The sequence below is a fragment of the Gymnoscopelus braueri genome (assembly GCF_963280865.1).
Source record: "Gymnoscopelus braueri genome assembly, chromosome: 7".
In the NCBI taxonomy this organism is placed as follows: domain Eukaryota; kingdom Metazoa; phylum Chordata; class Actinopteri; order Myctophiformes; family Myctophidae; genus Gymnoscopelus; species Gymnoscopelus braueri.
This window is the reverse complement of record NC_137608.1, coordinates 20,440,046-20,464,721: the sequence shown is the minus strand read 5'-3', so window position 1 is coordinate 20,464,721 and position 24,676 is coordinate 20,440,046. Positions and strand designations below refer to the sequence as shown.

Here is a 24,676-nt window from a genome sequence, read left to right as displayed (position 1 = left end):
TGCACCGTGATTGGCCACCATTGTACACTATGGTGGCCAATTCAGGACTATTCAGGACTGTGATTGGCTAGTGAACACATGACACATGTGCATAGCCCTATAAATAGGACTATGCACTTAAAAAAAAAAAACATTTATGTCTTTTTCTAAGTTAGGGGTGTACAATGGTTGGTCCACAATATTACTTTTCTTTAAGTGAACTTCCATCACTGTGATGACCACTGTGACCACACCGCCCACTTCACACTGGGTGTGATTTTTTACTTTACTGGACTATTTCTAATTTTCAGTACTTTTACTTCTACTCCAAGCTACAATCTACAAGCTCACAATGTGTCACATCGCGACACATTGTGAGCTTGTAGATCTGCTATTTTAAAAAGATTTTTTTATACATTTTATGCATTTGAAAAGGTGTGAAATGTGACATTCTGCATAATGAGTACTTTCTACTTTTGGTACTTTTGCTAAAGTAACATTTTTAGTCCAGACTTTCACTTGTAACAGAGTATTTCTACATTGCGGTATTAAGTTTTTTTTTAAAAACTGTGAGTACTTCTTCCAACACTGCCAGTCTTGACTTGCAGGCTAAAACTCACCCAAACACCGACCTTAATACAAAAAGACCGTGGCGCCCTCCAGTGGCCGTCGGCGTGAGTGCGTCGGACACAGTGACACAGCAGGAGGGAGGCGGAGTGTGAGCAGCCAGACCGGATCCTTCATGAGGGAAGAAGAGGCCAGGAGGGACCAGGCTGTCAGCCCCGGCTTCTCCTCTCTGTAAGCCCGCGATACCATTCCTCGTAAGCGAAGCCAGGGAGCCCGAAGAGGGGGCCGCGTTAATGCTCGTAGGATGTCCCGCCATGAAGGTAAGGATAAACGGACACACAACGGACATGCAAACGGGAGTCGCTGATGTACGCAGTGTTGCAGCCTGTTAGCAGGGACCAGCTAGTGAAGGCGTTCTCTCTCTGTGTTTTTGCACCTCCTCTCGTCCATGGAGGAGCAGGACGCCTGTTGCAATACAATGGGAGCTAGGGGACACATTATGGCGGCCACTCAGAGGTCCTTGCAGGCGGTCAGCCGCCGAGGCGGTAAACATACGGGACGTGAAGATGCGGGACGGTGGAGTAGGTGCTACAGCACTGGCACATATAAGCGGAAGGGCTGGCGTTAAGTAGCCATGTTGCTGAGCTAGCTAGCCTCGCGAGCTAACGCTGTAAGTGGGTTAACTGTGTCAGCGTTAGCAGCAGGCTAGTTAGCAGCTGGGAGGATGGAGGGGAGGGGAGGGGAGGGGACGGGGGGATGGAGACGCCAGGGATGAGACGGTGACGTCAGAAGTAAGCGTCGCCCGGGCGTAGGTGCATCAGACTCACGGGGGCAGTGTTGCCATGTCTTACTTATTATAAGCGACTTTTGGGGCTTGTTTTTCTCTAAAGTTGCTTGTAAATTATTGGTAGTTAAAGGACGACTTCACCCATTGTCAACCTATCTTCATATAATTGGTCACTAATGCTTATTATATTATGGCAGAGGGGGTAGACAAAATAGGTGCCATAATGGCACCTATTTTGTCTACCCCATCTGTGTCTCAGAGGAGGGCTGTGGACAGTTCAGAAACCTGCCTACCAGTGACATCATCGACTGGGAATCCAAGCTAATAGAAACTGCAGGCTTTCTATTTCTGGAAAGTTAGCATGTTATAATGTAAGCCATTGTTCTCACGTTAGTAAAAATAATAATAATAATAATCTTGTTTGAAAGAAAATAAAATCACACCCAGTGTGAAGTGTGCGGTGTGGTCACAGTGGTCATCACAGTGATGGAAGTTCACTTAAAGAAAAGTAATATTGTGGACCAACCATTGTACACCCCTAACTTAAAAAAACCCCATAAATGTGTGTTTTTTAAGTGCATAGTCCTATTTATAGGGCTATGCACATGTGTCATGTTTCACTATCCAATCACAGTCCTGAATAGACTGTGATTGGCCAATCACGGTGCAGGGTTAGGGGGGTACACTGGTGGCCAATCACAGCGCAGGGTTGGGGGGGTGCAATTTACAAACCTCACATATAGGGGCGGTTTCACCGCCCAAAAATCACACCCAGTGTGAAGTGGGCGGTGTGGTCACAGTGGTCATCACAGTGATGGAAGTTCACTTAAAGAAAAGTAATATTGTGGACCAACCATTGTACACCCCTAACTTAAAAAACCCCATAAATGTGTTTTTTTTTTTTACCATAAATGTGTTTAAAAAAAAAACAAACAAAACATGTGTTTTTTTTAAGTGCATGAATGGTCCTATTTATAGGGCTATGCACATGTGTCATGTTTCACTAGCCAATCAGTCATAGACTGTGATTGGCCAATCACGGTGCAGGGTTAGGGGGGTACACTGGTGGCCAATCACAGCGCAGGGTTGGGGGGGTGCAAATGTCCAAACCTCACATATATAGGGGCGGTTTCACCGCCCAAAAACACCTGTCTAATGATGATGTCACTGGTAGGCGGGTTTCTGAAATGTCCACAGCCCTCCTATGAGACAGAGACCGGGTTGATTTTTTTAAAATCATTTTATCATGAGCATTAGTGAGGACCAATTATATGATGATATGTTGAAAATGGGTGAAGTTGTCCATTAAGGGTTGCGTTTTTGTAGGCTCGTTTGTAAAGTGTAGTTTATTATTTGGGCTTGTTTCCAAAATGTTGTTTAAACCAGTGGTTTATTCCCCCCCCCCATCTAAAATATGTTGTGCCAGGGACCCCCATACATGTGTTAAAATGTTTCAAAAGTATTACAAATGTGTCACTTTTTTTTTTTATCAAAAAGATTATTTTGATAATGGCAGATCTACAAACTCACTGTGTCTGCTATTTTCAGATAGCCAATGCATCTAGGTTTAAAGTGCTCAAGTCATGTGGCCTGTAGTCCCTTCTTTTTGGCTTGTTTTCATTGACCCGGTTGCTTATTTCTCACGCAAAACCTGGCAACACTGGTCGCCTGGCGTCCACTCTTCTGCTGCCATCAGACTCACGGGCTACGCTCACGGGGCCGTGCGTTGCACCGCAAAACCGCCCCGACGTCTCTTTAAAAAAAGCCTTCAATTCACGCACAGCCTCGGTCGAGGCTTTCAGTTGACATTACGTCATTATTGTCGAGCCACTTACTACTACGGTCTCGCCCACTTCCGACTGTCTATGACGTCACTCGCCCATCCTTTGTATCACTGGGGCAGTGAGTTCAGTCAGTCTCTGGAGCAGCTAGCGGCTAACGTCACATAATAACTGTCATTATGAGCAGCGACGGTACTGGTAAGTGATAGTGGATCATTATTAATGACAAACTAACACCAGAGACGCTGAACTACAGGCTACAAAGGAGCGTGAGCTTCAAAGTCAAACCTCGGCTGAAGCAAGCTAGCTTTAATTGGCTAAAAGAGAATGCTGGCTAACTGTTTGTTAAGCCAACAAGCAGACGTTGATGGCAAGGTTGGTTTTAGGCCCCGACCGACCGACCGGCCTCTGGTTCCCCCCCGTCTCGTCTGTGTTGTTGCCACATTTATTTATTGACGCTATGCCGTTACCGTGGGCTCGAACCGTTTAGCTCCACGGCAACGCCAGGAGTCAGTTTCTCAGATAGTGTAAAGATCTGGGGTCCCATTTAGGCTCAGATTTTAGGTCTATTTCACCTTGTACTTGTACACCGTCAGTTGTGGGGTGTACAAGTACAAGGTGAAATGGCCCTTTATAACGTTGTTGACAGTACCACTGAAAACGCAGCCAGCAGTGCACAACAGGATCAAGTTGTTGACAGTGACTGTTCATTTAATTCTGAGTGGACAAATTGTACAGACCAAAGTGGACAATGTAAAGGTGCATTTGAGTTTCAAATTAAATACATTGATATTGAGGATTTGACTGTGTAGAAATGAATGCTTGCAGATATGAGCTTAGGCTGGCTAACTGGTGTCATACAATACACCCCTGACAGCACGACTGTCGTAGTCAATCAAGAATTGCCTGCATTCAAATGTAGTGGCACCTTGTTTACCTTGGAAGCATCATGTTAAAACCTTGGTTTACACATTTTTACGCTGTGGCTCTGTGCGAGGCTAGCCATGTACCTGTATATTAGGGTTGGTTTGTCAGTTTGTGTTACTTTATCCATAGATAAGCTTGCAAACTGAAGATCCGATCAGTGCTGAATGTCTTGTGCACACTTACAGTAGCCTAACTTAGTACTACCAACCACACATTATTTGTAATACTTTTTTGAAATACTTAACTTTAACGTTTATAATGGAAGTCAGTGTGTCTCAGATTAGGCTGAAACCGTGGCCAAATTTGGAATCTAGATGCATCATAGACGACTGACATCACAGGATCACCACATGAAGTCCAATATCCACATTGGAGCCACACCGTTCCCATGTGGATTGTGTATAGCTATTGTTATAAAAGATGAGTTTGTAATTGTGTCGAGGATTTCTTTGTGAAGGTGCTTGCTTGTGTAGTTGTTTATTATAAGTGTAGGGTGAGGACAAGGCGAGTAAGGAGAGTAACTACTATTGTAACAAAAACGAAACCGTATTGCTGCCATGTTAACAATGACAGACCTGTGTGAGTAGTCCTCAAAAAGGACTCGGATTGATTGGTTGTAGATTAGATATTGGCACATTTGGCAGGTACTGACTGTAAACATGGAAATTATGAAAATGCAAAAGAGGAAATTTAGGATATTTGCATTCATCAAGTCAACTAGCCCTTTAGTGTTTGACTAAAGGGCTAGTTAGAAGGTAAGATTCAGATAAATATATACAGTACATGGAAGTGAACCCTATGATCTTATTTCTATCATTCTCAGATGGCATAAGTGGCAGATGGCATATTATGCCATCTGAGAATGATAGAAATAAGATCATAGGGTTCACTTCCATGTACTGTATATATTTATCTGTATCTTACCTTCTATGATCTATTCATAGGAAACCACTAGTCACATTGCAGTTAAAATTGTGCTGCAGTCAGTATGGCCAAAAATGTATTTTCTCACAGTAAAATATGTTTTCTTAAAAAAAAAAATGCAGTAATTGATATTGGCCTAGGTTTGATATCGATACATTTATACCATTTTTGTGATCAGTGTTTGTTTAAAAATCCCATGTTGAATTTTGGTAAATTAATACTACATGGACATGTGGTGCTTGACATGATCGGTATGTTTTCCATCTAATTCCAGCTAATTGAGTCACATTACTTTTGTCCATGAAGCATTGCTATAGCTTGTTGTGTTGTGTGACACATGGCTCCTAATGATAAACAATGAGATTTAACATAACTACCTGGCTGCTGCGTTTAGAAACAGCAAGGTATCCCCCCCCCCCTGCAGCTCCCTGTCTATCAAAAAAATCTGCACACATGATCCAACAGATTATAGCAGCCTAAGTGAGACAAACTTAGCTACTGGCAGCTTGTCTCAGGTTTGTCATCAATCCGGGAGCTATTTCAATGAATAAAACGTTATAATAAGTATGAGTGTATTAATACATTGTAACTAGTACATCTGCTGCGGTTGGAGGCGGTCTCCCTACTCTTCCACTAAAAATGTAGACCCTGGTGTAGGGTAGGACATCCACTGGTTGAGGAGTAGGATTGCCTGAAGCTCATACGCGCAATATCTCCCCCGGAGTCAAGAGGGGATTCCCTCTTGTTGGAGCGGTAGAAATTTGGTATCTCCTTCAGGAACCTCGGGTTTGAATCCCAGGTAGTGGGTCTGAGTAAGAGCCACTTAGGCTCCCAACGTCACTGTACTATGTTGAATACATTTGAAACCTTTGTAGTGTGCAACTGTGTGGAGACTGCGGAGTGCAGACTCTATTTTTTGTTAGATTTTAACTTCTACCATGCACCTGGCACTTTATAGAGCAGATGACGTGCATGCTTTCTAGCTTGTTTGTTAGGACTGCAGCTTTAAATGTGATGTATCTAGCAATTAAATGTGTGTATTGCTTTTTGCACGGATACATATCCTCCAAACGGCCATTTATCTGAAGTACACTTTAGATGTCACCTGTGCCGGAGAATCTCCCACAGTGCCACAGTGGAAGCATGGCTATGGGAGGGGATGAACAGAATGTTAAGACTAAGAGTGCCATGGTGTTTGAACAAAACGGAGTGGAGCTTCAGGGAGGGGAGCCTGAAGTCTTGGGCGTTAGCTAGGAGTTTAGAGTGGGTCTGGATTTTGACTGTACTGTATGCTTTAGGAAGGTGGGGGAAAACAACAGACTGTGAATATACTGGTCGGTACAATTATGGTCTCAATTAAACTTTCATATTGTAGTTCACATTCTTTTCTGGTCTTAATGTTTTCAAAAAAGTACCCTTTTAATATTTCTATTTCACCTGTCAAAGTGCATTAAGGAAGGTCTGGAGGTCGGAAGATCCCCAGCTCCTCCTGGCTGTGTGTCGGAAGTGTCCATGAGCAAGACATTAACAACAACTATGATTCTCTTCTTCTCTTACTCCAGGTGTGAGCTGTGACGCGTGTTTGAAAGGCAACTTCCGAGGGCGACGATACAAATGTTTAATTTGTTACGACTACGACCTATGCGCGTCATGCTATGAGAGCGGAGCAACTACAACCAGACACACCACAGAGCATCCCATGCAGTGTATATTGACCCGGGTTGACTTTGGTGAGTAGCTGCCGTGATTGTGTCCCTCAGCAGATTCTCCATGTTGAAGGAGCTCATGTATTTGTAGTTTTGGTGATAAACAAAACCCATGTTGGCTTTGTACTTTGCTGCACTTTGTACTCTGTAATCGTTTTGTAATCCTGTTGTTTTGTATTGTGATGCACAATGTAATTTGTTTGGATAAGTAATGTATAAATAAAGTGTATTATTAATATATATAGACCAGTTATAGCTTTTTAAAAGTAAGGGATAGGGGACAGAGAGAATGATAGGAATTGTTAGACGGATGTACTCTAGATCTTTTGACCATCTGTTTAGGGATGTGAATGACAATTGATATTATTTTTGCAATCCCCTACCGCCATCATGTTCAGAAGAATTTGCATCATTCTAAGCCCAACACTTCAAAGTCATGTTTAAAAAATGAGGGGCTTTATTTAAAGTTTATTTAAACCATACGCCAGGAGTGGGCGTGTGGTTGTCATCAATCAATCAATCAAACTTTATTTATAGAGCACATTTTTACACAACCTTAGTTGACCAAAGTGCTGCACAGGTAAAAAAAACCAAAGCAATACATCAAATCAAAAAACACAGAACACATAATCATGTATAAAGCACATGGCATGTATTCATATAGGAGACACGGACATAGAGCGAGTATATCTACACCTATGTACACAGAGGGTAGGAAATGATCGATAGGAGATTAAAAACAGGAACATTTTAGGTTTGGATGTTGTTAACACATTGACCGCCAGAGGTTAATCTCATAATGTACTCACCAGTGCCAACGTTTTATTGTTGTTTTTTGTTTTTTTCACGTCGCCATAGACGTCGTTAAAATCCTTAAGATTGATCTGTGCACTGTTTGTAAACATCGCGGACATCTCCCTGTGTCTACCAGTCCAAACCACGTGTCAAACGGGGCATCCATTGTTGAGTTAGAACGGTTTATGTTAAACAGTGATCAGCGAGGAGAAAAACTACAATCGAAGAAAATGGCGTTTCAGTGTAGACTTTAGAATGGGAGCCGGCGTGATCGTCAAAACCGGATCCCAAATAATTCTGTTTCCGGTGGTGTTACAATGAAATGTGCCGTACCGGAAAATTGAAAAAAAAGGAAAAAGCACCACAGCCCGTAGGCTACGGGATCGGCGCTTAAGCGTTGGATTTAACGGCCCGTAGAACTACGGGCCCGGCGGTAAATGTGTTAAAAGCCAGAATCTCAATGGACTGATCGGTTCTGATGAGGGGGGTTGGGGGGGTGTTCCACAGCTCTGGGGCTGCCACCGCAAACGCTCGATCACCTCTGGTTTTGAGGGTTAGGTTTGGAGGCACAGTCAAAAGCGACTGGCCAGCAGAGTCAGACCTCAGAGCTCTGGGTGGATTATGGGGTGTTATAAGTTCAGCCGTATATATAGAGGCCAGACCATTTAGAGATTTAAAAGCAAATGGCAGTATTTTAAAAACAATTCTATATTAGAAGCTAATGGAGTGAGGCCAAGACTGGTGTGATGTGGTCAAATTCTTTGGTACCTGTAAGAAGGCGAGTGGCAGCGTTTTGAACTAGTTGCAAGCGCCTGAGTGAGGAGTGGTCAATGCCATAATATAGGGCATTGCAGTAGTCCAGCCTAGAGGTAATAAAGGCATGGATCACTTGTTCAAATTGTTTGTTGGGGAGATGGGGTTTAATTTTGGCGAATACCCGTAGATGAAAAAAGCTGGTTTTGACGACTGAACTGATCAGTTTTACAAATTTGAAATTGCTGTCAAAGATAACGCTGAGGTTTTTTTGCGCTGTTGTGGATATTGGAGGTGAGGGGGCCCAGGTTATTGACAGGGGAGGTGGGGTGATGTCCAAAGATAATGATTTCAGCTTTGTTATTGTTAAGATGTAAGAAATTTGCGTTCATCCAGGTTTTGATGTCATCATGGCAATTGTAACATGTTGTCATGGTTACTTGTAGTAGGTACCTTGTGGAGATCCAGGTGCCCGTGATTATTGTACCGTCACTTCCTTCAGTAGATGTTTGCACTGCAAAACCTCTCGTGTCTGTGACTCATTGAATGTATTCCTTTACCTAAACTGCCGTGGTGGCAGCGGCGATTGGATTTACGTCTCATGCAGAGAAAGGATTTCCTATCAAAAGTCTTTTGAAGAGACCGTCGCACTGTGGATTTATTCTACAGAACACGAGAGGATTACAAGCGTGCTGCGCGCAATATGGCAACGTCACTAAGAGCTCCGAAACAATGGTGCTTAACCAAGATAGAGAATGTGAACTCGTTTGAAAACTGGTGACAGAATCTCCTGTATACACTGTTACTTGACAATGAGTTCGCCCCCTTCCTTGTTGACGGCGCAGCGTGGGAGAAGAAGACTAGAGCGTCTCCACACAGAGATTTCCATGACGACGGGGAGGACCTCCCCCGCACGCAGCGTCGGGACAAAGGAACAAAAAGTAAGCATGTTGGAATTGTTGCTTGGACAAATAGCGAATTATTGTCCTGGGATTTCACGTCAGAGTATAGTCAAAAACTCTACATCCATTGACAATATATGGCAGGCTATACGTCAGCATTATGGATTTCAGTGCACAGGAGCACATTTCATTGACTTTGCTGCTATTAAATTGGAACCTAATGAATGACCAGAAGACTTATCTCAGCGCATAATGGCGTTTGTGGAGGACAATATGTTGCACAAAGACTCTGGGATCAATCACATGGGAGAAGTTGTGACAGAAGATGAGGAGCTGTCACCATCACTTGAGAACTTTATTGTGCTTACATGGCTCCGCCTCTGATGACCTACCCAGACTTGTGAAGCAGCGGTATGGCACAGAGCTACGTTCACGGACGGTAGCATTAAGACAGAGATTTCGCAGGCCCTTGATTCCCTGTTAAATGAACTACAGGCTTCAAAGGATGCAAGGGCTATGCGTACAGCTGTTTCTGGATTTTCCCGGTCTAGTTCTAGATTTTCTAGCTCTGGATTTTCCAAGCCAAAACAAATGAATCATGTTCCGAGGAGGAGGGTGTGCCCTCTTTGTAAGGAGGCCAGAAGGCCTGATAAATGTTTTGAGCAAATGCCCATTTCTGCCCCCTGAGGACAAAAGGTTCATCAGCCAGTGTTGTTCAGCGGGTGGTCATCAAGTCATCACCGTATCTTGACACCTTTCATGGACATCTAGCTGTAAGACTCACTATTGACAGTGGCACAACAGGAAATATGATGAAGGCATCATGTGCCACAAGACTGGGCGTCACCGTTACAAAGACCACACAATTGGCCCATCAGGCAGACGGCTCGTCCCCGCTGAAGGTATTGGAAGAGATAAGAACATGCTTTCAAAGGGACGGGCACAACCTCTACTTGGAAGGCCGTGTCGTGGCGAACCTTGATTCAGACATCTTGGCTTGGTGAAGAACGACAGGCCAGCCAAACATCAGGTGTGTGTGGGTGAAAACGCCTACTATTATGGCACCCAGCACAAGAGCGATAGACATGTGGTGCGACGTGCACATGTACTCAATGCACCTGACAAGTCTACAGTGTGGCCTGGGAAGTACATCAAGCTTGATCTGCCAGCCGACCTCTGTGACGTGGACGGCGGGTTGGCTGTTGAGCCGCATGTTGATCAAAGACAGTCACGCCAATGGCTTGCTTGGATTCAAGGCGTGGCAGGGAAGATCCGGGTCCCTAACTTCACCAAGGAACCGCAGTTGATCCAGAGACATGACCATGTATGCCGTGTTAGAGCTACATTTGCCCCGTCATGTGAAAATGTGCCAGTAGTAGCCGAGTCTCCCAAGTCTGGGAGACTCAAAAGCCTTTTATCAAATCCCCTTATCCAGGGACTCATGGAAATATTGTAGAGTTGTCCGTTTAAGGGCGTTTGTGTGTACGTGCGTAGCGCCATGGGCATGCCGGGGTCTGAAACTGCGTTGGAGGAGTTGACGTGCAGGGTTTTCGTGGAGCTTCTTGAGCAAGACCACATAGCCAAAGTGGCAGACGACATGTACTGTGGCACAAACACTCTTGACGAGCTGTTGGCCGTCTGGAGGAGGGTGTTGTCAGCCTTACAGCATTGTGGATTGAAACCTGCCGCCACCAAGACCCCCGTAGCGCCTCTAGGCTGGGTGTGGTGTCAAGGCACTATCCGAGCCACCCCTCACTGTGTGTCTGCCCTGGCTGCGTGCCCTCCCCCAAAAACTGTGACTGAGATGCGGTCATTCATTGGGGCGTACAAGGTGCTGGCTCGTGTACTCTCAAACTGTGCTACCACACTTGCTCCACTTGATGACGTGGTTGCTGGGAGAGACTCAAATGATGTGATCCAGTAGTCAGACGAGCTGCTGTGTGCTTTCAGTAACTCCCAGAAGACCTTGTCCTCGGCCCACAGCATTACATTGCCGCTGAGCAGCTATGGATTGTTACTGATGGTGCTGATGGTCAGGGGATCCGGGTTTGGCAGCTACGCTGTACATCACCTTTAAGGACACTGTGAAAGTTGCAGGGTGCTTTAGTGCTAAGTTGCACAAAAATCAGTCCTCCAAATCAGCGTTAATGCCGCATGGTGTAACATTCAGAAGTTGACGGGTTATCAGCTGCGCCGTACCTCCTACAGAGTCAGATTTAGTGATTGCTGCAAGGTGATAGGCCCTGAGAAAGGGGTCAGTCCTCTTGGACCGACCTGTGACCCATGTATAGTGCCTCGTCGGTCGGGGCATGAGCGGCGGGAACCAGATAGGCTACAGGTGTGAAATGTGTGCTATTATATTATGTGATTGGACTATGTTCAAAAGGACAGGAGTTTTGGGGGGGATTGTGGGATGCACAATGTGTTATGATGCGCAGCTTGTGTGGCTAGTTCAGGCAGGCAACTCAAGGCAGAGCGCCAACCTGCTCAGGTGACAAGTCACATGCACCCTTCTCCTGATCTTGGCGGTTATTTAAACTTCTCTGCCTACCTGTTCATTCTGGCTTCTCTCTCTGGCTGTGCTGTCGTGCTGCTGTTGCTCTCCTCTGCTGTCAGCGCTGTCTCCTGCCGTATCATCCGCTGTCTGTCGCTTACCTCGCTGTCTGCTGCTGCCCATGGAGATTCTCAATCCCACCGCCTCCTCGGCATCCACCTGTAGGCTCTGTTTCTAGATTCCCATTGGGTGTCTTAATTCATTCCCTGTCATTCTAATTGGCATGTAACATTTATTAAAATGTTCATGCTTACAGGGAATGAATAGATGCAGAGCCCTGACGCCAAACTATGCTTCATATATCGATGCTTAATTATGCTCAACTAGAGTCTCGGGGGGCTACGCCCCCCTCGACACCAGCCGCGCACAGGGCTTTGCGTTTGTTGGTCCCTCCGTATCCCTGTCTCTGTGTCCGTGTCGCTGCAGCACAGAGTGGGCAGTAGAGATGGGAATTATGGCTCTTTTAAGGGAGGCGGATCGTGGGGTTGCGTTCCTTGCCCTGGCCCCTAGCCCCCTAGGCAACAAAATCGTGGGATACAAATGAAAACATGGCGAACCCCTTTGAAAGAGGCGTTGTGAAGACTGGCTCATTTATGGCTGATGTGTATATTATATATGTTTTAAAAAGAAATGTAAATATGTATGTATTCATGTCATAATAGTATGTGTATTTATGTTGTAGATATAATGTATAAGTTAAATATGTGTTATGTACTGTAATACAGCATATAACATTGATTATATTATATTATGATATGTAATAATATATAATATAATATAATATAATATAAAACATCATTAATACAATATGTGTAATAATTGCATAATGATGACATCACTGTCGAATCCTTGGTATCATCATCTTAGCCTGTGTTTAGCAAATGCGTCAGCAGCACGCGCTGTTTTTTTTTTCCACGCTCGCACTAATGAAACACTAATCGGAGAAGCGTGTGGTTTTGAGGTAGAGTGGTAATGTAGTAGCATTGTGCTGACCTGAATGGAGCGTGGAACTGCAGAAGACACGGTGCAATGAAGGGGAAGAATGTTTGGAGCGAGCGAAGGGTGATTTCAATGGCCGCCGCTTCGTGTTGTTTCGGCTGTGGCCGTCGGCGTTCGGTTGTGCTGACGGTAAACGGTGCGAAAGTGTTTCCCCGTCCGGTGTGGTCGTAATGTGGTGAGTAGAATTAATTATGTTGCGAGGTGGAAAATGTGTAGTGAGCAATGAGAAGTACCCTACGCCACCCGTAAATTCAGCGTGCACGTTGTGGCTGGTGTTGTGGTGAGATGTCAGATGTAGTTGTTGTGTTTAGTCGAAATCAATGCTGTGGGTATGGCGTCAGCAGGCGAGAGGTCCAAATGAATGGAATTGCTGTGGGCGTCAGCCGCGGAAGTAGCAATTCGCCCTTTTGCCCTTTATAAGAGTAGATAAGAATATATTCTAAATTGAATCCAAGAGTTGTCTGACTGAAGTATGATTAAGGGGGTGTCTTAGAAAAAGGGTGTATAGCTTGAAGAAAAAGGGTGGCGCCAGGAGTGGGCGTGTGGTTGTCATGGTAACATGTCATGGTTACTGCCCTGATTATTGTACCGTCACTTCCTTCAGTAAATGTTTGCACTGCAAAACCGCTCGTGTCTGTGACTCATTGAATGTATCCCTTTACCTAAACTGGCGTATCATATTAGAATTTACTTGGCAATTATTTCTAATCATGACTGTTCATAATAATGTGTTTATGGTGTTGCTGAAATGTTGGCAAGAGGACAGGCTCACTTGAACCAAATGCTGAAATCCTGTCCTCATGATTGCACAGTATGCAAATGTTTTAGGCATGGAGTTTGACCCATCTGAACTCTATAATCTGCACGCAGTTTAAATGCTATGTGGAGGTTTTTCTTTTCTAGCCGACTCTCTCCTCCTTGTGCTCAGTGATGCCAGATTTTGTGAGAGAAATAAGCAACCAGGTCTAGGAAAACAAGCCCAAAAGAAGCGACTACAGACCACATTAGCACTTTAAACCTATATACTGTATACATCGGCTATTTAAAAGTCTTGAAATAAAATGTGGAATATTTGGAAGATTTTTGAAATATTCTAACACAAATAGGCTACATATTAATTTGGGTGGTCCATGACATGCAAATATTTGAGAACCACTGGTTTAAATAATAATTAAAACATTTGGAATCAACCCAAATAAGCAACTATACTTGAGAAACAAGCCCAAAAAACGTAACCCGCAATTACCAATATTTACTAGCAACTTTACAGAAAAATAAGCCCAAAGTCGCTTATAATAAGCGGACATGGCAACACTGCTTGTGCTGTCATCGGACACTGAGTTTATGTCTTCATAAATAGGTCATCATCATTATAAAAAGTATTACCACTACCACAATCAATACAGTGATTTTACACAGTCAGCTTTTTAATCCACCACGTATTGTCATCACAGGCAACTCTGAATCTGCAAAGCCTGATTTATAAACGATGGTGTCGTTTGCCGGTCAAGCTTCCAACTCAAGCTTACAGCTCACGTCACATGACGGACGGAGACGTGTTGTGTGATATAAAACTCTCTGCTGGATATTATTCAATGCATTTAATCTAGTGTGTCTTAATCATCCCACATCACACTGCTAGCCTGGCATGGCCAGACTAATATCACTGCGTAGATATTAGTCTGGAATCTCTGTGTGGAACCTGCATTTCCAAGGTGCGGATATTGCCTCTGGTGGGCGGGTTTATCCCCAGAGGCCCCACAACTAAGGGGGCAGCGAAATCCAATCGCAACGTTTTAGAACGACTTTGAATAGGTAATTGCAAAGTAAAAATGTACCAAAAAATATATATTTTTAGAGCACAATTTAAAGATGGTGTGGAAAGTTGACATAATGTTCACATCCCTAATTCTGATTTGAATATCAAAAATACGGTATAGTTGGGACTTATTTTGTAGTTCTGTTGTAACAAGGACACTGCAAATTCTCACTCAAATTCGAGAATGGCTTTGGCTAGATAAGTTAAGACCAGTGTCATGTTATACATGGTGAGAAAATGTCCGACACAAATATCTAGGAACAGTGTTCAATTCCCAACTCAAATTTGATGTAAACACAGAGTGGTCAAGTGTGGACAACATAGAATTCGGAAGGAATGGAAGATTAACTCCTCATGTCACGTGATTATGGGATTTTTTATCAAACATTCATTGAACGTTTTCTATCTTTTTGATGGGTTGTCTCAGTCTGTGAAGGACAAGAACAGCCCAAATGGTATTGTGAAAGTCTACTCTTAAGATAATTGGAGCCCGGCAAAGAGACTTGTGCTTCCTTTGGGAGAAACCGGTGGCCCAGAAAGCAAAAGGAATTATTAGCCAACCTGACTATGTTCTGTCCAGTGAATTCACTCTAATGCCCTCAGGCTGCTGTTATAATTTGCCTCTTACTGTAGGAGAACAAACCGCTTACACAGAGTCCTTCATTCCTTCCACAGTCAGGCTGTTGTTGAATGCCACCAATAAATGATGCTATTTATATGAACGATCGAACAAAGACTTATTTAATTTTTTATGCCGTTATATATATACTGTATATATTTGTGTGGTTTTGATCGCTTTCTTCTGAAATATAGCTTCCTTGCCTGTGAGTCTTTTGTGTCATGTGGGTGTCGATTGGGTGGGCTGAAGATTAATTGGCCCTCCTTGGGATAAATCAAGTAATCTGAATGTCCAAATGCTTATTCCTCTCCAGACTTATATTATGGGGGCGAAGCATTCTCAGTGGAGCAGCCCCAGGCCTTCACATGTCCCTACTGTGGCAGAATGGGCTACACCGAGATCTCCCTGCAGGAGCATGTAGCCGCTGAGCACACAGAGACCTCCACTGAGGTGGTGAGTTGGTCCCCATCCACCTATCATGGAGGATGTTTCAACTAATGTAACCCTTTTTAACCCGTTAAAACCGGGGAAGCGTCCGTGTCATTTTCGATTTCTTTGGCTATTCAAAAATAGCAGATATACTAGTTCATTGCGTGTCACTTCGTGACGATGAACCTGTATATCTGCTATGTTTGAAAAAGCGTGAAAATGTGTGCAGAAAAATAATAATATATATATATTGTTTTTGATGGGGTCGGCGGCCAAATACATTTGAGGGTCCTTGACATGAAAAACGTTTGAGCACCACTGATATAGCAACATACTGTACGTTTTTCAGAAAACTGCTAAGGATTTAGAAGACATTTGTAGAATCGGCCTCAGGTCTTAATGGGTTAACTAGAATGTGTTTTTAATCGTCCTCTGTGAACGCTCTGCGATGGCAAATGCCTTTGAACTCCTTTCTAAGAGGTTGTGAGTTGAAGTAACAGCATCTCTCCCCTATCTCCCAGATCTGTCCTATATGTGCAGCACTGCCGGGTGGTGACCCTAATCATGTGACCGATGACTTTGCTGCTCATCTCACACTTGAACACAGAGCACCCAGAGACTTGATATCCTTCACAAATGTTATCTGATCTTCTTTGCCAAATAGCATCAGAATCTAAGATGCAACAAAGTATGTGTTTGATGTTAATTGGTTTATTTTGCCAAAAATCTTAAGTGGTTTTATTACCTCATGTATTTTAGGTAATAAAATACCTGAGGTATAAAATACTGGCAAGTATTTTATCAGAAAGGTCCTACTGACCTTCAATTAAATGTTCGAAGCTTGCTTTAGACACTCCATATTCTTCCTCTGCTGGGACTTAGTCAACAGGGTTGTCTGTAGGCTACGTGGAGAAGAAATTCACAGCCCTATTGTGTTCCTATCTAGATTTGAAAGCACGATCACCACTGAATGTAACTCATCAATTACATTTTATTTTGAGTGGAATCTGGTTCCTTCTGAAACCCTATAGATATGGAGATTAAAATAGATAAAATAATAACCTTTACATTAAATGATTCTGTTGAGAGAGATCGGACAGTTCACTTCCAGTTAGGGAGCGCTAAGTTGGCAACATGGTGGCGTGAACTAGGTGGAATCTTTGGAATACAAAAAGAGCTCACATACAGTCATTGAGTTAACTACTTAGTTCAATGGACAACTTTGATGTCTTTTTGGTTGGATTTTAATCCAAATCCAGCACAATGCAACATCTACCAATTGACCTCCAAACGGACTACAGCGAATGTTGCATGCCATGTGCTATGGAGTCATTAACACATCCACCGCCAGAGGTTAATCTCATAATGTACTCACCAGTGCCAAGGTGTTTTTGTTGTTTTTTTGTTTTTTTCATGTCGCCATAGATCTTGTTAAAATCCTTAAGATTGAGCCGTGAACGGTCTGTTTACATCCGCGCGATCTCCCTGTATCTCCCAGTGAAAACCACGTGTCAAACGGGGCATCCATGTTTGAGTTAGAGCGGATTACGTTAAACAGTGAAATGCGAGGAGAAAAAACTACAGGAAGAGAATTGAGTTTCAGTTTCGTCTGTAGAATGGGAGCGGGCGTGATCGTCGAAACCGGATCCCAAATAATTCTATTTCCTGTCATCAAACCGGAAACGGAAGTGGATCAAAAAAATTCCGAAAGTGCACCCGGACCGCGCATGCGCGAAAAGACCGCAGCCCGTAGGACTACGGGCTCGGCGCTTAACCGTTGGATTTAACGGCCCGTAGAACTACGGGCCCGGCGGTAAAGGTGTTAATAACATGATACAAAGAGGATACAACCTCAATGCACCTGTTCCACTGATGTGATTTATGTCACGGTATACAATAAGCCCATACCTCTGGCTTAATAACACAAAATGGTAAAAGAAAATTGATTCCTGGGCAATATGCAAATATGTGCGAAAGCATAGTCTGTTCTCTGTAACACTGAGTGTGAATCGACAGACCTAAACCAAAGCTATGTATGTTGTCAAGAAAAATAACTTGCAGACCTAAACCAAAGCTATGTATAATGTATTACACTGAAGGAAGAATCCCAATATAATGTAAAAGCCCAAGCTTACCTGACACGGATACACAATGCCACCTACTGGAGAGAGAGAGTTTTCTTTCCTTTTCTTATAAACATCACCAAGCTGTGCATTGGACTACATAGAAGTGACACTCTTGTTTAGAAATATCTTTCATAGGTATCCCTGCAGTTCCACCCAGACTAAGTCCCCATCTTTGAAATATAATGCATTTTATGTGTCGACAGTGGTTATGAAAGAGAAATGTGCAGTTATTTGTCACGATGTATGCTTTATTCCTTAACGGCAATCTTAACGACGAGTCAAGTGGGGTGCGGCATGTGAGGAGGATGTTCCATCCCGGACGCGGTCTTGGGGGTCCTCGGGCCCGCCGCTCCAACATGCACTTCACCAGCAGCACCACAGGGGGGCTCTCCGCTAGCCAGAGCGCCTCACAGAGCTCCAACTACAGCAGAGAGGCCATGGACCCCATAGCAGGTCAGACACGCACATAGATGAGACGAGGGGCTGTGAAACTCACTCATAACATTATAGTCTCCTTCCTCCAGGCCTGCAGCTGCTACAACAAGAGGCTTTGGAGTCTAATGCAGGACAAGCAGCCGGAGGCTCTGTATTCTGTTGAACTACATGAGACATGGATTGTTTAGTGACTAAGACAAACCAAAACACCTACTACAAAAAAATAGAAACTTGATATGCGCTCACAGCTGTAACTGCAGGAGGCCTAAACTCTCTCAAAACACTTTGCACGTGCGTGCACATACTGTATGACGCATGCCTTCATAGTCATGTTCAAGTTTGGATGTATTCCAAACACAAATTTAAATACAACTAAGTTGGGTGGTGGTACACACACCGTGCCAGTATTTGCTGGGAGCCTAGTCTACTCAGCAAAGCCATTCTTGCCCGTTTATCCAGTTACTAATTTTAATCCAGTTGAGTGCACAGCCATGCCATGTCAACTCCAGCTGTGACCATAATGAGTGTCCCTTTCCCAGTCCCTCACAAAAGCATACAAGCATAGCCTTGCTAATAGCGTGCTGTACTGTCTGCCTGGTTGTCTGAGTGACCGTCTTATACTGATAATCTGACTGCAGTGGTTTTGTCATTCATACTGTCGCGCACACACATCCACTGTGCCAAGTAGTGCCACGTGGGCGGCCATCTGCCTTGAACGTGTCTGGGGGAAAGAAAGGGAGAGAGAGGGAAGGGGGGGGGGGTGGGAGAGACAAGATGGACAACAGCAACAACCATAGTAACAACTATAATGACCACGTTAACTATAATAGCAGCTATAATAACAGTATGCAGTTGTATTCCATGGACAACTGCAGACTTATTTGCAGCTAGAGGTCCACAGTCACCATCCAAGGGAGCCTGTGAAACACAAAAGCTCCGAGGGGAGGTCCCTAATGGTTAGTTCACACGGGCAGATTAAAAGATACATGCTACCATTCATTTTCAATGGAAACCAGCGACATGAAGATACAAAGACGCATCCGACGTTTGTAGCTGTCTAGCGACAAAGATACAAAGCTACAAATTCAAATTGAGCTGGGTTCAACTTCCAGGTACAAAGATACAAAGCTACAACTGTAGCTCCGATGTCCGCATGTGTGATGACGTCAGCGACTGCGTTGAGCAACACGGATACAAAGCAACACAACGACAAAGATGCGGTGTATCTTTGTATCTTTTAATCTGCCCGTGTGAACGCACCGTTAGCCACATGCGTTGATGGGACATCATGGCTGAATTGGCCAATCAGTGCAAAAAGTGAATAAGTTATTCTTTCCCCATGACTTTAAGTGCAACTGTTATTAGAACTGATTACTACTACAAAAACTAGGGGTGCAATTCATTCTTTTTTTTTGTATTGATTGATCTCATGACACGTACAAAGTAACACAACAGAACATGCATCAGATAAGTATAGAGCAGCATTAATTTAGCAGTTAATCAATACAACACAAAAACATAAGCATATACACTCATACATGCACACAAGCACTAATAGTAAATTTTCTGGTGTGTGTGTGTGTGGTTTCAGAGTTGTTGTCTCAGTTGTCGGGGGTGCGGCGTTCGGCCGGCGGTCAGCTGAGCTCGGGTCCGTCAGCCTCCCAGCTCCAGCAACTTCAGATGCAGCTACAGCTGGAGCGCCAGCAGGCCCAGGCGGCGCGGCAGCAGCTGGAGACAGCCCGCAACGCCACCCGGGGCAGTGGCCGTGCCAACGCCATCCTCAACACCAACTCGGCCGCCGCCAACCCCAGCCCCAGCGCCAATCACAATACCAACCCGAGTCCCAACCTGGGTCCCGGCGAGTCCAACACTCAGCACACGGCACATAGCTCCCAGTTTCTACTCAGCAGGTCTGTTTATCTGTGGTCCGTCAGCCCCATTCTCTGGGTTTTATTGCAAAGTATAACCTGCTTGTGTGTGTTTTTATGTGTAGTAGAATTTGAGAAATAGACATTGTGTGGACACATTTTTAGTTGAGGCTCTTGCACACAGCCCGTATTTTCCATCTGAAATTGTTGCACGTAAATTCTTTTAATCAATTAATATATCACAATGTGTCAATCATGTTCTGCAAAATGTTATAAGCATTGGACTCGATGCATAATAACTTCACTAGTGCTAACTATAACTCAGGCTGTTTGTGATGTCCTCCTCACAAGCATAGTAATGCCAACGTGTGTGTGTTCCCACCTCAGGCTGAGCGAGCCACGGCTGTCCGAGGCGGAGCGGCAGGCGTGCGAGGCCCAGTGGGCCGACCGGAGCCTATTTGTGACGGAGCTCCTGCTGTCGACACTGCTGCCCGACCTGGACGCCTCGGCCTCCTCCTCCGAGGACGAGGACGACTGCCACCGGCCACTGCGGAGCTTTGCCGACTTCGAGTCCATGGGCTGCGTGGAGGTCATGACCCTGGACGTGGCGCTGGAGAACCTCAACCTCAAAGAGACAACCCCCAGCGCGAAGACGTCAACGAAAATGACGACGACGACGATGCCGGCGGCGACGAAGAAAGAGCCTCCCGCTCCACCCCTTTGATGACATGGCCGCCGACCGCGCCCAAACCACCCGTTGTAACTGGCTGACTATACTGTCTGTCCAACTGCCAATGGATGAAAAACACACACAAAAAAAAAAGACTGCGGCTCTTTCCGGCTTCATTTATTTTTTTGTTTTTTGTTTTACCCCCCACCCCTCCCCCTCCCAGTGATTGTCATTTAAGCTCTGCCGCCGCCCCACCCACTCCCCCTGCGTTTATTACGTTGTGTACATTGACTAAAAGTAGCGAGACGAGAGAATGTGAAAGTGAGCAAAAACGATGTGGGTGCGTGAGAGAGAGAGAGAAAATAACTTTTATGAATATATTATAGAAAATCTATATGAAAGTTGATAATCAATGCCACATAACCCATGTTTCCTCTATAGCAGACGAAGCGATCATAGGTAGCCGTTGAGAGACAAACATGTCCTCACAAACACACTTCACACTCGCATAGGGAGAGGACGCAGACAGAATCCTCCCCAGACAAAAAGGAAAAAATGGAAAAAAAAGAGAAAAAAAACGAAAAAACAACGCTGCTGTGTATTTATAGTTATTAATTAAAAAAAAAAGTGCTTGGATGGTTTACCACAACTTAAGCATGAGCTTAAATCACCATGTGCCCATTTCTAACTGCACAGTCACTAAACGGGGACTTGTTTCTCTCAGTTGTTCTGACGCCCATGAGCTGTACATTTAGGGAGTCAGACATTAGCGCGCCACACACACACAAGACAGACTGTTGATGGAGTTTGGTTCAAACCCCCTCCCCATGTGACATCACATGTATTGGTCATGCGACCTCGCTTTATATCAGCTATGGGCACTTTGGTTTTCAATTGCATATCCAGAGAAGTGTCCATTGGTGTACACTACAGTTGTGCTACATTAAGGCAGTATGCAACATGGAGGCAAAAGGAGATGAATCATGGTAACTATCTCTTCAATGTGACCATTTTCTGGCCTTTTGTAATATGGAAGAAATATAACCCTGGTCTTGATATGGTAGTTTTTTTTTTCCTCCTTTTCTCGGAAGACCAGATGTTACTCTCTCCCGCTTCCCGTGATCTGAATTTCATCCTCTCTCCATTGCTCATGAATGCAAAGATGATTCAACATGTGACTTGAAGGAGAGAATCATTACGTATGCTCTTTCCATTCATTTCTCTGCGTTCAAAGATCTTTGTATGCCTCCACTGCTACCTTAAGAATGCAATGTATGTTTTTGGCTTGGCGGAAACGAGTCAAAAGACAGGGTAAACCTTTCAATTTGGAGGACAATAAAAAATGTTTTGGATGGAAATAACTAACCCAATCCTGCTGTCTGGTTTGTGTCCTGATTTATTGGCCAGCATGAGTGGTTTTAGAGCTCCCCAAAATGATGTAGGCACAGATTTAACATGAATAATTGCTAATCATTGAACAGTGAGGCCTATTGCCCAGGGCTGGGCAATTAACCAAAAATATATCAAAACTGATATTTAGTGCCAATAACTTAATGCTCATGTACGTTAATAAAATAATTGAGAAGCAGGTTTATTTTTGATAATTTTGTTATAAAAATGTCAAAATTGATTAGTCTTAACCTCTGTATTATACTTTGTCGTACAATGGTGGCGTACAAAAAAAGTGAAAATAGCCGCTCTACCAGCTCAACAAATCACTGTGAAGAGTTGTGAGCTTGTAGATGGGCTATTTTTACTATTAAAAAAACAACAATAGTAATCGAGGCAAAAGTTCGAAACAATGGCGGATTTGAAGACCTATCGCCCAGCCCTACTACTGCCTATATGGAACTTTTCCTGACGTAACCACATGAACCCTCGCATTCCTATTCTGGGCAAAAGTAGCAGATGTACAAGCTCACAATGCATCACGATGTACACCAAAGTTATATGGTTTAAGTGGTTATTGCTTCATAATGTGGTAAATTAAATGATGTCGATTTCAGATGCAAAATGCATTTTATACATTTTATAGCAAATGTGCAAAAAGGGAGAGTGCACTGTGCATTGCATAATCCCATAATGTAATAACCTAAATGTAATAAAAGCTCATGTAACAATGAGCGAATAACGTAATAACGTATTACCTTACAATACATAGTCGCTCAAAATGTAAGAACTGTTCATAACATAATAACGGCTCATATTGTTGAGTAAAGTGTTGCATCGTAATAATCATCATGGTCAATATCATGTAAGTACTGACATGATACTGACCATAAAACATGAGTAAGGTTCTTAATGTAACGCATTATTACATAATTACATTCTGCAAAAATCTGTTATTACGTTATTCGCTCATGATATTTATTACATTATGAGCTTACATTGAAGTTATTACATTATGAACCATTATTACATTATTAGTTGCTACTAACTCATAAGAATGTGTGAAGTGAGCACATATACTAATTTACCCTTCCGTTCTGGGGTAACACTGAATTACATGCAGATTATCATAAAATGTACTAGAAACAAGAATTTTCTCAAATCCCCAGAGAAAAAATGGTGAGACTAGGCCTGACCATGCTGATGGCAGGAACTCAAAGGGCATTATCATAGTTTAATTTCTGCCATCTAGTCTACTCTGCAATTTGAACACGTGTAACTGTTGTGGTTGAGATCAGTCAGGCCCCAGGACATCTTGAAGATACATTTAATGGATTCAGTAAAGGTGGCTCATGAGGTATAGCAGTTGCATTGGAAACGCAAGGTCCCGGTTCAATACTCCGCTCCTCCTGGCTTCGTGTCGCCTGATTAAAGGACTTCACCCCATTTTCAACCTGTCTTCATATAATTGGTCCTCACTGGTGCTCATTATAACATGGTACCATTTTTGTCAACTCAGTCTATGTCTCAGAGGAGGGCTGTGGACAGTTCAGAAACCTGTCTACCAGTGACATCATCGATGGGGAATCCAAGCTAATAGAAACTACAGGCTTTCTTTTCCTGGAAAGTTAGCATGCTATAATGGAAGCCATTGTTCTTGCGTTAATAAAAATAAAAAGAATAAAAATGTAATATTGAAGGAAAAAAAAAACTTCCTAACGATGATGTCACTGGTAGACGGGTTTCTGAATTGTCCACAGCCCTCCTATGAGACACAGACTGAGTAGAAACAACATTTTATCAGGAGCATTAGTGAGGATCTATTACATGAAGATAGGTTGAAAATGGGTAAAGTCGTCCTTTGAGTGTCCCTGAGCAAGATGCTTAACCCCCCACTGTTGGGTCAATACCTTCTTTACTTGGGCCTTTAAATTCCCTGAGCAACATAGGCCATTGATGAAAGTCCTCCATCCCCTTTGGTCCTGTTGGGTCAATGTAGAGAGGTCATTTCCCCTCTGGGATCACTACAAAATAAATATCCTTAAAGCGGTCCACTTGTGGCCAGATCACCCAGGATGCATTTTAATGGCATGTCTGAACAGACCCTCAGTCACTGGTTGAATCTTACAATTAAAATAAAATCATAGATGAAGACCTAAGACTTTCATATGTTGATAAATAAGTATGTGCTCAATGCTCATATGTAATTTGTAACACATTTATCAGAAGAAATATATTAATGATGATTGGCTACTAGACAAGTTGGTTATCCTATGTGATAATTCATTATGTGAAGGCATGCAGGACCGAGGGTCATCAGAATCAGCATGACTTTATTTGTCAATTTCCCTATGTACTTACATACAAAGAATATGAAATACCGTTCCCCCTCAGCCACTTGCAGTGCAACATAAAACATTAAAGTATCTAAAAAAACATAAAAAGTCCAAAACACAACATAGACAAATATTAATATATATATATATATATATATATATATATACACACAGGTATATATATGACTTGCAACTCATCTAAAATGCAATCCTTTAAAAAGTTCCCAGCACAGTTTAGTAAAGTGTCTTAATGCTCCTGTACCTCTTCCCCGAGGACAGGAGGACAAACAGGCCCTGGGAAGGGTGATGGA

The 24,676-nt window shown here is 43.5% G+C and overlaps 1 protein-coding gene across 2 annotated transcripts; it reads left to right on the top strand.

Annotated features, from left to right (window-relative positions):
• The first annotated feature begins 702 nt into the window (after positions 1-702).
• LOC308089511 (E3 ubiquitin-protein ligase KCMF1-like) lies at positions 703-22,010 on the top strand. 2 transcript variants are annotated; one of them, XM_080434284.1, is made up of 7 exons: positions 703-866; positions 6,528-6,695; positions 15,426-15,565; positions 16,063-16,164; positions 17,940-18,120; positions 19,694-20,012; positions 20,358-22,010. In XM_080434284.1, the coding sequence occupies exons 1-7, from the start codon at positions 851-853 to the stop codon at positions 20,692-20,694; spliced, it is 1,263 nt and encodes a 420-aa protein (XP_080290410.1). In that variant the 5' UTR covers positions 703-850; the 3' UTR covers positions 20,695-22,010. The 2 variants fall into 2 exon arrangements, with proteins under 2 accessions (XP_080290410.1, XP_080290409.1); XM_080434283.1 differs by lacking the exon at positions 703-866 and adding an exon at positions 3,227-3,312.
• Positions 22,011-24,676: the final 2,666 nt, after the last annotated feature.